The sequence below is a fragment of the Diabrotica virgifera genome, chromosome 7, assembly GCF_917563875.1.
Source record: "Diabrotica virgifera virgifera chromosome 7, PGI_DIABVI_V3a".
Taxonomy (NCBI): domain Eukaryota; kingdom Metazoa; phylum Arthropoda; class Insecta; order Coleoptera; family Chrysomelidae; genus Diabrotica; species Diabrotica virgifera.
The window spans coordinates 99,240,891-99,254,655 of NC_065449.1; the positions used below are offsets into that span (position 1 = coordinate 99,240,891).

Below are 13,765 nucleotides of genomic sequence, written 5' to 3' on the forward strand. Positions count from 1 at the left end.
TTAATAGATGTTTATAATTTTTTTATTCTTTATTAAAAATCTGGGAAATCTAAGCAAGAACTTTCATGTCACTATCTTTAAATTTTACAGCACATTTCTTCCACGCACATTCATATGGTTTTCCTTCAGTGTGTTCTTAAACGGTTTTAAGACCACTTCAAACCATACTAGTAAGAATATTCAATCAAATTCACATTATTTTTTCAAAGTAATTTCAAATGAGTTGCAGTAGTATACTTCTTAGAAAAAATCACATTTGTGAGGTTTTTCCCCACTAAGAATTTTCATGTGAGGATGTGAGAACACGTGAACTGCCCTATTCTCAAAAGCAGCAACGAATATCTACTACTTTTGACGAGATGAGTAACCTCCAAAATACCAACATCTGGAGAAACTTCTTCAGGAGAAATCTATTTTATTATTTTCTAGTATTAATAGTACCTTTACACCTTAAAAAAAAATTGTAAATACTTTCTCTTGTTTACTTTGACCTGTTCACTAAAAAAATCAATATTAGATAACGTTTTATTAAAATGTTGTTCTCAAGCCATTTCCTTGTGGCATTTTTGTAATTAACTATTCTAAATTGGAAATAAGCCCCAATTTTAATAAAAAAAAAATGATTTTATTATCGTTACAACATCCGCATCGGACGTCGTTATCAAAATACAAAATATTAATGGTATTACAAAATATTAATTAAACATTAATATTTTGTTTTTGACATCGACATCCGATGTGGACGTCAAAACGTTATTAAAACCATTTTTTAGTTAAATTGTGGCTTATTTCCCATTTGAAATAGTTAATTCTATTGAAATAAAAATTATTCCAGTTACCATAATTCCCAAATATGTCAAAATAAATCCAATTGGTATGTAGTAAGTCAATGTTCAAGATATTTTTAGAAAATTTATATTAATTAGTTGTAAGTAATGAAATATTTAGCTTCTGTTGTTATCTAATCTTAATAAATTTACAGATTTCTCCTCAATTTATTTATAATTATTAAATTTATTATTGTTATTAAACCATTATTCAATGTTACGCACCTACAGAAGATGAGAAAGAAAATTTCTACCAACAATTAACAGATACTATCGGAAAGCTGACCAAAGGAGATATACTCATAGTCATGGGAGATCTGAACGCGAAAGTTGGCAAAGACAGTAAGGGAGTGGCAAAATGCATGGGAACATATGGACTAGGGAAAAGAAACAACAATGGAGAGAAATTTATAGAACTTAGCCTAGAAATCAATCTTGTCATTGGAGGAACGTTTTTCTCACACAAAGACTGCCACAAAATAACCTGGATCTCACCAAATAATAAAACGCAAAATCACATAGACCACATCTTAATTAATAAAAAATGGAGAAGTATCCTTCTAGGTGTATGAAATAAAAGATCAGCAGATGTAGGAAGTCATCATTACCTACTAATAGCGGAAATAAAAGTAAAAATCAAGGCCAAAAGAGGGAGTAAACAATATAACAAACGAAGATAATATACAACGACTGAAAGACAGTGAAACCCAAAAAATGTGGAGTAACAAAATAAAGTTGAACACAGAAACTGTAAACAACACACAGACAAATATATCAAACAAATGGGAGATAATCAAAGAGGCTGTACACCAAACTGCACAAGAAGTGTTGGGCTACAACTGAGAAAAGAAAACAGAGTGGCTAGGTGATAACACATGGCAACTGATAAAAAAGAGAAAGGATTTAAAGGCCGAACTAAATAGAATACAAAAATTAGAAGATAAAATCAGAATAACCCAAGAGTATGCAGATATAAATAAACAAGTAAAAGGAATTATGAGAATTAGGACAAGTAAAAGGAATGGCAGCTAATCTGGAAAGCTCAACGTAGGTGGCGCTCGTGTAGTTGGAGGTCATGTCAACTTACGTCAATACTTCAAATCAAACTATTTCCAAGTAAATATTGCATATTTGTTTCGCTGTGTGAATTAAACTTGAGAAAATAAAATCCCTCAATGTTGTGCTGTGCATTTGTGCTCATCGAGAACATCAGGACACAGGTTTCCCAAAGATATTCTGATGAGAAAAAAGTGGATTGTAGCAATAAGAAGGGATAAATATGTGCCGAGAATAAATGCACGTATCTGCAATAAACATTTTGTTGAAACAGATAAGTATTGCCCCAGATTCGACTGTAAAAAATAGAATATTTCACTATAAAATTCAGATCAAAATTTATTATAAATGCACGGATTAAGATATGCAATTTTATGTACATTCACACTGTTGCCACATCTACAATCGCTGTTTATGGAGTGAACATGTAAAAAAAATTATATTTGAAGTAATAATATAGAAAAATCTGAAATACTAATTTTAAATATTTCTCAAGTTCTCAATATTTTTTAGTGACTAAAACATAACCTGACCAAACCTAACCTAGCGTCATCGAAAATAATATAAAAAAGTTAATAACTGAACATTTTAGTGATATGTTATCTTTAAAATATTCTTTAAAATGACTAAAACATAACCTGAGCAAAGCTAACCTAATCGAAAATAATATAAATAAGTTAATAACTGAAAATTAAAGTGACCTAGTACCATTCAAATATTCTTTAGTGACTAAAACATAACCTGATCAAACCTAACCCTAATTTTTTCTAATTTCACCTTAAATTTAAGGTCGCCTTTCACGTAGAAAAACACTCAAATAATTATACTTAATTAAATTAACACATTCTATATTTCCATAAGGAGTTATAATTTTTTTTAAATAAGACAACATTGCAGAATCAACTGCGCTCACCCCATGCTTAAACCAAATTTACACCAAATGCGCAACTGTCATGGCAGCCATATTTTGAAAATATCACATTTTTAAATAAGATAAACACAAAAATTAATGCTGAGCGCACTTAATTGTGAATTTTAAATTGATAAAAAAAGTAAGGCAGATCGCACATATCATATTATACACAGTTGTCAGACTCGTGTGGGGAGTTAATCAATACCAGATAAATACCCTCTGAGCTATAGAAATAAAACATTGAGACGATGATTAATATAGTTTATCATTCGATAAGTGTTTCCTTTTTCCAGTAACTCTCGCATCCCTTCTCAATTCGTTTTTCAACGACAAACAGTCTCCAAGATCCGTATATTTCGGCCATAAATTATTATTTATTAAATCGTAATCAAAAACACCATATACCAACTTCACGAATAGTCAAAATTTTGACCTCCAACTACACTAGCGCCGCCAGGCGGGAGCAACGGCGTACATAGGTGCCATTAGGAGAATTACGACAAGTAAAAGAGTGCTGGGAATTACAAAAGAGAATGGACAGAGATGGCACGCTTAGCAGAATAGGTAGCCGAAACAAATAATCAGAGAGAGCTATATAAAACCACTAAACATCTTGCAAATAAGAATGTCAACAGTGACACACCACTAAAAGACAAACAAGGACAACTGCTTACAACAACAGAAGAGCAAACACAAAGATGGCATGAGTACTATAGCGAACTTACGGCAGAAGAAGAAAATGAGCCGCCATTCCAAGTTGGTAAAAGGGGACAAGCCATTGTAGCTAAAAATTGTATGTTAGGTTGATTGTTCCAAAAGAGGTACTTAGAAAATAGTATAGAAAGTTTAGTGTACAAAGGGATATGTCAACATATTCCTTTTGGTACAGCCTATATCAGTATATCTATTAGTGAATAATGAGACAACTTGATTTGTACTCTTATTAATGGTTAGATTTTAATGTAATAAGCAACCAACTTAACATACACAACCTATAAATTAGTCTACAGTGTTGTGTCATCGTTGTGATTATTATTGCAAAATAAAAGTGTGTGTTTGAATTAACTAATAACATTATTTTATTATAATAAGTGAAAATTGAAGAATGTGTAAAAAAACAAATTTTGAATATGAATAAATATGAAAAGAAGGCAGTCATCAAGGAAATATCTACCTTCACTCTACACTCTCACTGTTACATATTTATGAAACTTAGAAGATGTATCCAGATAATTTTATTAATTGTAAAATATATGAAAACATGTTTTACAGCCTGATTATCAGTATGAAGAAACATAAAGAAAGATACATGCGGTACATGTGACAAATTAAAAATGAAAATATGCAAAAATGAGGATGAACTAAAGTACATTTAAAAGAATACTATTTACAAGCTGATTGAGGGTATAAAAACTAAGAAGACAATAAATTTCTGTCACATCTTTGTCACTTTTTTATTTAAATTTGTTTTTGCAGTCAACAATTGCTTACTACAAATGTTGCATTCATAAGGTTTTTTACCACTGTGTGTTCTAAAATGTGCTTTCATATGACACACAGTGGTAAACGATTTCACATTTGTGAGATTTTTCCCGAGTATGAACTATCATATATTTATGTCGATTTAGAGGAGAATTTAGAGAAAATTGCTTAACGCAGATTTCACATTGATAAGGTTTTTCTCCAGTGTGTGCTCTTAAATGTTTTTTCAAATAATCTACACAGGTAAATAACCTAAAACAAATTTCACAATTTCATTGTTTCTTTTGCACACTTGCTAATGAGTTGTTCTTCTTGACAGGAGAATGTCCAGCCACTGGTTTTACAATAACTTCAGTTCTTCATTTATTATGAAGAAAATCTAAAACAAAAATTAAGTTTAAAGAATATAATTATTTATTTTCACTTATGTGAACAAACTACAAAATCATAATCATAACCGAATGATAGTCCACCATACTGATTTTGATCCACCTTCATTATTTTTGAAAAAAAAAACCATATTATCACTTATTATCTTTTAATAGTTTTTTATGAACTTCATAAATAACATCATTATCATAATTAGCTTGACAATTCTGTGTCAACCTGGGCCTGCTACCAGAGAAGTTGTCAATTCCTAGTAACTTCCCTCTATCTTTGAACCCTTAAGCCAGGATCACACGAGGCTAGTTATTCAAGTTAGGATAGTAAGCTAGATATCCTGGTATCCTAGCTTGAGTTACTGTCCTGGCTTGGCGCATGCTAGAACGGTTTACATGTGGCTGGAAAATTTTCAGCCAGTCACTGTACTATTGCGAGAACAACAACTGTCAACGACAGCATACTAACCCCCTCTGTGGCTCAGTGGTCAGGGTGCGTACCTTTGGATCGAAAGGTCGAATGGTCGTGAGTTCGAATCTCACCAGGGTTTTTCGTTTATTTTAAATTAATAAATGAAAGTAATTTCTGTCCTTGTGGGATCGGTACTCACCAGAGAGACTGCAGATGTTTGGATACAATTAGCGTCTCTTTGGAAAGACAATGACGTCTACTTTGCAAAGTAACAAGACACTTACTCAACATACACACTACATATTACTCCCCTGAGTTAGTGATAAGTTATAGTCTAAAAAATCATTATGAAATTGACTGGCCAGTTGGTTGTGAAAACCAGTGCCAATACACAAAACACACACAAAAACGCTTTACCAGCAAGAGTTTTAGAAGTATGTGGTTATCTCTTTAAAAAAATAAAACAGGTCGACATTATGCGCTTGCCGTTTAAAAACACTAGCTTTGCGGGCCAGACGAGGGTGGTACACATGCCAAGATAATAAAACCAATAGCTTAACAAAATAGAACTCCATGCTAATAGCCGATCCTAGCTTAAGACACTGACTTACTGTCTTTCTCATTAGCATACTAGCCTACATGCGAAGCTAATTCTGTATACATGGAGCTAGTAATACTAACCTGCTTGTTTAAAAGCGCTAGCTTGAAAATCTAGCCTCGTGTAATGCGGGCATTAGAATCATAAGGTCTGCTTATACATCATTCATAGATCAGGTCAAAATAAGAATAGTTGTAAATAATAAATAAGTTATTATCAATGAATATAGATGCTCTGTATTTATTGTTATTATTTAGAAAAAACTGACATCTTTAACATACTACATTTTAAGAAATCCTGATTGTTTTATTGATATAGTTGGTTCGCTAAACTCAGACACAACTGGCTACTGATTTTAGTAAGTAATTTTGCCAATTTAGTAAAATTGGCAAAAAAAAATAATTACTAAATAGTTAGTAATTTTGCCAATTTTCTCAAAATTGGCCAAAAAGAAATACCGACTAATATCACTAGCCAGTTGTGTCTGAGTTTAGCAAACCGACTAGGTATATGGTTATTTCCAAATATATTAATATTTTACACGAATTTTTTAGTGTGAACTATCATAATGTTGATTAAAATTAAATATCTTAAAATAACTTATACAAATATATGAGGTATTTTCTACAGTGAATTGGATCTTGATCTTTTTGGAAAGTGTGTACCTAGCTTTTGAAATAGAATAGAATAGAATACTTTATTGGTATAGCTTTACAGCTGCCATCATAAAGATGGATATACACGTCAGATATACAACACAATATAGTCACAGACACATAATCAAATACCTATACATACACTTAAATTTTAGATTTAACATAATGTACATTGATAAATATGAAAATTATTAATATTAGACAGAACTCATAACAGCAATCTAGTTGCTAAGTATTCTTCTACACTGTAGAATGCATGTTTACATAGTATACTTTTCACAACTCTTTTGAATTTCACCGGATGCAAAGATCTAACTTCATTTGGAAGATGATTATATAGCCTGACCCCCACATAATCTGTGGACTTCTCAAATTTGGATAGTTTGTGACCAACAGTAACAAACTGATTGGCATTCCTAGTTGAGTATGCATGTAAATCAGAATTTCTCTTGAATGAATGTAAATTATGCTTAATATACAATATGGATTTCAAGACATATATGGAAGGCAACGGTAAGATATTGTTATTAATGAAAACTTGCTTACAAGTATGCCCAAAAGGAATATTGAAGATAAGTCTAATAATTCTCTTCTGTTTAATAAACACTGTGTCTGATTTTGTGGAATTACCCCATAACGTAACATTATAAGTAAGGTGACAATAAACCAAAGAATAATATACATTAATGAGAGTTTTAATACTGAGTGTTCTCTTCAACTGTACTAAAGCATAGAATGAACAATTTAGTTTCTTATTAACATATTCAACGTGAACATCCCAACTCATAAACTGGTCCAAGAATACACCTAAAAATTTTATGTTTGGAATATTCACAATTTCAGGAATAGACACAACTGGCATATTTCGTTTGCATCTAAAATGTATATACGATGTTTTATCAATATTCAGTTGTAGCAAGTTTTGTGTACACCATGTTTGGAATAATCTGATAACCCTTGACACTCTATTTTGAAGCTCTACGTATGTATGTGCTGATACAATCACAGATGAGTCATCTGCGTACATTACAATGTGGTCATGAGTAATATGATCGGGTAGGTCATTGACAAAAATAAGAAATAGCAGTGGTCCCAACACAGATCCCTGCGGCACTCCTACATCTACACTGAAGATGTCTGACCTTTCCTTGTTTAATTCAACATAGAATTTCCTCTCCAGAAGATATGAGTTCAATAAATTTAACATGTTACCTCTTATTCCGTGGACATACAATTTGTTAAGGACAAATTCAAATTTAAGACTGTCGAATGCTCTGGAAAGATCAAAGAAGATACCCACTACAAGAAGACCATCATCAAGGTGCCTATAGACAGATTCCATAAATACTTCAGTAGCCCCCTCTGTTGATCTTCCGGATCGAAAGCCATGCTGTTCTGAACACAGTGCATTATTTTTGTCCAAAAACTGTATGATCCTAGTGTAGTAAGCTCGTTCAAAAATTTTTGAAATTACATTTAACAAAGAAATAGGTCTATAATTATCAATACAAGTGTGATCGGATTTTTTATATACTGGAACAATTTTACTTAATTTTAGGTTTTCAGGAAATTCACCTGTGTTGTATACTAGGTTAATTAGATATGCCAGCGGTTCTGATATAACATCCTTGATGTGTTTGATCATTCTTGTGTTTAATTCATCATTTCCAAAAGAATGTTTATTTTTAAGACCACAAATAATATCAAGAACCTCATCAGATGTTACTGGAAAATAAACAAAACTGTCTATAGTCCACCTATGTGATAAAGTACAGTTTTGAGGGTTATTGTCAAGCCTATTTTTTAGTGCATTATTTCTGTCATTGAAATGGCATGCAAAATATTGAGCTAAATTTTTATCATCTGATATTAGTTTGTCTTCAATTTTGAGTTTAATTTTATTAGTACTTTGCTTTCTCCCTATAGTTTTATTTACTATACTCCACATAGTTTTTTGTTTATTATTACTACTTACAATTTGAAGATAATTGAATTCCCTTTTCTTTTCAGCAATAAGATTATTGTATTCCTTCTTGGTAGCTTTATACTCATTCCAGATGTTACTATTATTAGAGTTTTTAGCTTCATTAAATAGGTTTTTTAATTGTTTACTCCTAGCATATATGTCATGATCAACCCAACCTTTACTTTTATGCACGTCCTTACCTATTTTACTTTTAAGGGGACAGTTTGAAGTAATAGCAAAGTTTAAAGTATCCATAAATTCGATAAAAGCGTTATTAATATTACTTTCATTGTATACCTCGCAAAAACCAATCCTCATTAAGTCTTGTTTTAGGATGTCTAAATTATTATCATTTAAACACCTAAAACACTGCTGTTTTATATTAGATTCCATCCTATCCTGATTACGACCTACAACAATGTCAAAAATAATGGCAAGATGGTCACCCATATTGGGTTGATTGACTTGACAAGTATGATTCATAGTGATATTATTAGTAGCAATGTAGTCAATTTTTGTTTTTGTTACTTTATTGTTATTCATGAAAATACGTGTTGGTATATTTGGGATATTAAGAGACAAACCAAACGATTGAAAAAGATCATCTAATCGAAGTTTTTCATTGCTCTGAATTAAGTAGTTGATATTAAAGTCTCCACAGAGATAAATTTTATCAACACGGTTGTGAAAATGACCTAAAATATTAAAACAATTATTTATAAAAGAATCTAGATTGCTGTTAGGCGTTCTGTACACATTAATGACTAGAAATTTACAGTTACTGATTAAAATAGTCACAGCACAACATTCAAAGCTTTCTTCCTCAGAGAATTTACGGCAATCAACGACTGAGACTGCATACTTGTCTGTCCCAGATTTAGATAAAATAAGAGTTCCACCATGTATTTTATTTTTTCTAGTAAAATGGGTTACTAAAGTGTACCCTGGGATATAAATAAGATTAATATTATCCTCATTACACCAGTGCTCCTGAATACATAGAATGTCAGGTTTTTCAGCATTAGAAAAAAGCTCAAGATTTAAAAGTTTGTTTGTTAAACATTGTACATTAACCGAGATTAACTTCAATTTAAAGTCATTTACTATACGTGAAATAGTTGTATTGCTTGAGGACCCACCTAATGCGACAGCGTCCTCCTCATCTTGAAAAACGAGACTAATGCTCCGCTGGGCCAGATTTCTCGCTTCCATGCATTCTTAATTAAGTCTCGTCTAATGGTCACTTTCATGGATGCATATATGTCAGGTTTTTTGGACTGATGGATTTCGCATTTTACGCCATCTAAATGATTTTCCAGGAACTTTTCTAATTGCTCCGGTTTTGTATCAGGCTTTAGGCGAGTCACATGTAGGTTGATCATTTGTGGAACAGCCTCAATGTTGCAAGGTGACTCGGTACTTCCAACTAAGAACTTCCTCTTTTTTCTATGAGCTACCTGTGTCCACGCACCGTTGCTTGAAGACTCTGAAAGAACCGGAGCATTATTTTCAGTGTTCAACAGATTATGTAAAACAGTTTGAGTTTTGGCTTCTTGCATTGCGGCACTCATTTGTCTTGATGTAATGTATTTTTTTTCATTTGGCACTTCATTTCCAAAGTTTGTCGATGTTGAGGATCGCGCTAGCGTTCCGTCTGCAGGAATTTTAGTCACTACTAATTCAGTTTGTTTACTATTAGTAAGGTCATTAACATTTTGTAGTTGTTTATCATCTTTACCAGGGGAAGTCCAGTTTTTTCTTTTGTCAACGTTAATTACCTTGAATTCAGGTTCTTTAGTTTTTTGTTTTACTTTTTCTTCAAGGAGCTCGTTAGTTCTTTTTAACAATTGATTATTATCAAATAAAATTTTATATTTTTCCTCTTTTTCACTTAAAATTGTTTTTAGAAAATCAATTTCCAACTGTAGGATATGTGCATTTACCTCTTGAGTATGACTTACTGAGTTTCCTTTGGGATTTTCAGATTGTTCACATGTCTCACATACAATTCTAGTATCACATAACTTTATACATTTCTGCTTTTTTCTTGATGAACAAGATAAATGAAAAATACTTCCACATTTTATGCACACTATAACGTTAGTAGTTTTCTGGCAACATTTGAATGCTTTTTCCTTAAAATTCTCATCATTTACAGAGAGGAGTAATTTCACGTGCGCATCGTTCGGCGCCATCTTGAACTGTATGATGTATGTAATATGTAAGTACATACAAGGAGTGAATGAGTACATACTACATGTGTAAACTCCATGTTAATAATGGAAACTCCGATCGTAGTTCACTACAATTGGCCTTTGCATGAGTTAATTAATGTGTTAATGTTTAATTAATTTAATTTTACTACAGAGACCTATGGAAACATAATCAGAAAAACTTACCATTTTGGACATGAATTATCTATCCTCCTTTTATTTGATGTCTTCACTATTTATTTGGTCCAAAAAATTTCCACCATAGAAATAACTACTTTTATCGGTTTTAAAGACTCTCTACAGTCTCTACTCTATCTCAGTTTTAAAGTTTTAACAGAATAGGAACTATTACAGCATCACACAGGTTGTCCAGAATTTTCGATTTTAATTTTACATTCTTCTTTGTAAAAATTATTTTCTGCTTGCTTTATTTCCATTTTATTGATTTAAGAAAATAATATCACATTCACAGCACATAATATTTTACACGTACATAATATATATTATTAATATGAGAACAAAGTAGTAAATTAACCAAAACAATCCAATTCCCAAACACAACCTCAAAAAATTCTCAAAAGAAAATCAGATGATGAATGACACGATCCCGACTCCCGACCAATCGTAGCAAACATATCCGATCCGCTTTATCGGATGCGCACGGTGAAACGAATTTTGGTCAACTTCGCGCATGGAACAAATTTTTTGACGAGTGAGCTTACTGATTCTCCTATACTGTGTACCAGTGGTGGGATCACGATCAGTAGAATGGTAGAATGGTGACGTCACAAAAATAATTCTACAATCGACAATTTTGGTATCACGTTAACAGACTACATTAAAATCAACAGGGTACGTTTGCTGTTATTGGTTGGTGGGCGTGTCGTAATTTAAAATTTAGCGGGTAGCATAAATGAGTACAAGCCGAGAATATTCGCATTTTAGGATTAAATTGGCTAATAGAATAGTACGGCTTTATTGAAATATAATTATTTTTCCGTGTGTGATTATGTAGGTAAAAATATATGCCAACTTTAAATCCGATATGCGTTTGAATTTATTTTATTTTGATATTCTTGTAATGCTTTTTTTTTCTTGAATATCTAGGTAGGAATCTACTTAATTATGTATGTTGTTTTCATTTTTTTTTATTAGATAATATTTTGTTTAGAGGTTTCTCGTATTACTTTTATTTCTAGAACATTCATCTTCATTATTATTCTCTTTGCCTTTCCCATTGTGAATTTGGCTTCTCTAATTCTAGGGTGCTCGGTAAAAAGAGTATACGCCCGGTTTCAACTTAAAGTGAACATTAAGTAAAGTTCACATTAATGTGTATTACCATTGATAAAAGTACCAACTTAAAAGTCCACTTTAATTTTATTATGAAATTATGAAATCGAGCCCAAGTCAATTTAGTCAACTTTTCAGGAGAAGCAAAAAATGATAATTACTTGCCATAATTATTTACTACCAACTAATTTTATTTATTTTATATTACGTAATATATTGACTTGTTCTATTGATACCAAGGTAAAGATATAGGTAGTCCTTTATAGTGTTTTTCGGCAAAAATAATATTATGACCATTTTTGACTTATACTCTTTTTACCGAGCACCCGAGAATTATTTTCCTCCAAACTTTCTTTTCTGTGCCATATGAACGTGAATACCGTTTACACCCACATCCTGCTGATTAACTGTCACCCACCACGTCTTTTCGATTTTCCTGTTTTATTGCTTCCAGGGACTAAGCACCTCTCCTCTATATGTATGAGATGGTCCTCATCTCTAAGTTACACATGACCTAGCCTTACACATTATATTTATACTCATATCTATAACTTTCTTTTCATATCATATCTATAACTAATCCTTTCTTGTTACCTACTCCACTCAGCGAACCGAGCATTCGCGTTTCAGTAATATACTATTTCAGGACCATACATTATCATAGCTGGTCTTACAGCAATCGTACCTATATAATTTACCTTTTTATCAAACAGTACTCCATTTACCTTTCCATTTCATCCATTCAGCCTTAATTCTATTACTTGCATTTTATGTACTTCCCCATTGCTCAGTAATATCGATCCTACATACATAAAACTATTATCTTGTGTGAGTTCTTGTCTATCGCCAAGCTAACTACTCTGCGATTTGGATTACTACCATGTTTAAAAGAATAAATTCTGTTTTTGTTTTTTCCTCCACTTCGCTCTCAGACTTTCCTACTAACACATTATCTGCATACATTGACAAGCAAGGATCTCCCTTTGAAGTTCAGCTGTTATCTGATCCAGCATGAATGGGAATAAATATGAGTTCAACACAGAACCCTACTTTCACACGAAATTATCTAGTTTCACCTGAATTCGTTCTAATGTTCATTGTTACCCTCTCACAAGTCTTGCATCATTCGTACATATTCAGCCGGCACTCCTTTCCTAATTAGTACTAGTGGTTTTCTGGTAACTTTGCCATATGCCTTTTCAAGGTTAATAAATATTAAATGCAAGTTTCTCATTCACTCCTAACTTTTTCCATTAGCAGTCTTAAAATGAAAATTGCTGTAAACAATGTAAATTGCTGTAAAACCTTGCATAAATCCAAAATGTTACCCACTTTATTTCTAGAACCTTTTCACATTCAAATTTTGTTAGATTTCACCATAGATGTATGATAATAAAAACATATCGTCGGTCTATTTTTCAAAGGTCGTAACTCCAAAAATGCTTATTTTACAGGAGAAGCAAAAAACAGAAATATTTTATTATATTAATTTTTGTGGATGGTTTTATTTATTTTGTAAATAGAAAAGCATATTTGTAGTTTCCAATAAAAAATAATACATTTGCACATTTTAATATTTAATTGCAGGAGTTACGACTTTTTCTGGCTAGAATCTTAAATGTTCTGAGGAGATACGACAATTTCAACAACATTGACTATAGAAAAACACAAGCACGCATTGGAGTTAGGGCATATGAAAATTTAGACCAGATGGTGATTTCTGTATGTCTTTTGATAATTGCGATTTTAAAGGTTTTATAATTTTTTCGGAGCTATGGCTTCTTCTGGACGAGTAGAAATCAGCTGAAAGTAGCTATTAACACTAAAATGTAAAAATATGATTTTTGAGGAGTTACAACCATTGAAAAATAGACTGACGACATTTTGAATTGAGTGCTATGAAAACTGGTCTGAATAAAATTAAGCAAATGTTTACTGGAAACTATTGATACCTAAATAAAACACTAAA

The 13,765-nt window shown here is 31.9% G+C and overlaps 1 protein-coding gene across 1 annotated transcript; it reads right to left on the reverse strand.

Annotated features, from left to right (window-relative positions):
- Positions 1–10,485, reverse strand: LOC126888865 (uncharacterized). Its single transcript, XM_050657293.1, has 2 exons — positions 9,430–10,485; positions 1–4,657 (listed from the first exon to the last, which is right to left on the reverse strand). Exon 1 carries the CDS (start codon positions 10,483–10,485, stop codon positions 9,430–9,432), a length of 1,056 nt encoding a protein of 351 aa, XP_050513250.1. The 3' UTR covers positions 1–4,657.
- Positions 10,486–13,765: the final 3,280 nt, after the last annotated feature.

Excerpts from the sequence above, each read along its gene's own strand:
- LOC126888865 (XM_050657293.1), bottom strand. The coding sequence starts at position 10,485 with ATGGCGCCGAACGATGCGCACGTGAAATTACTCCTCTCTGTAAATGAT.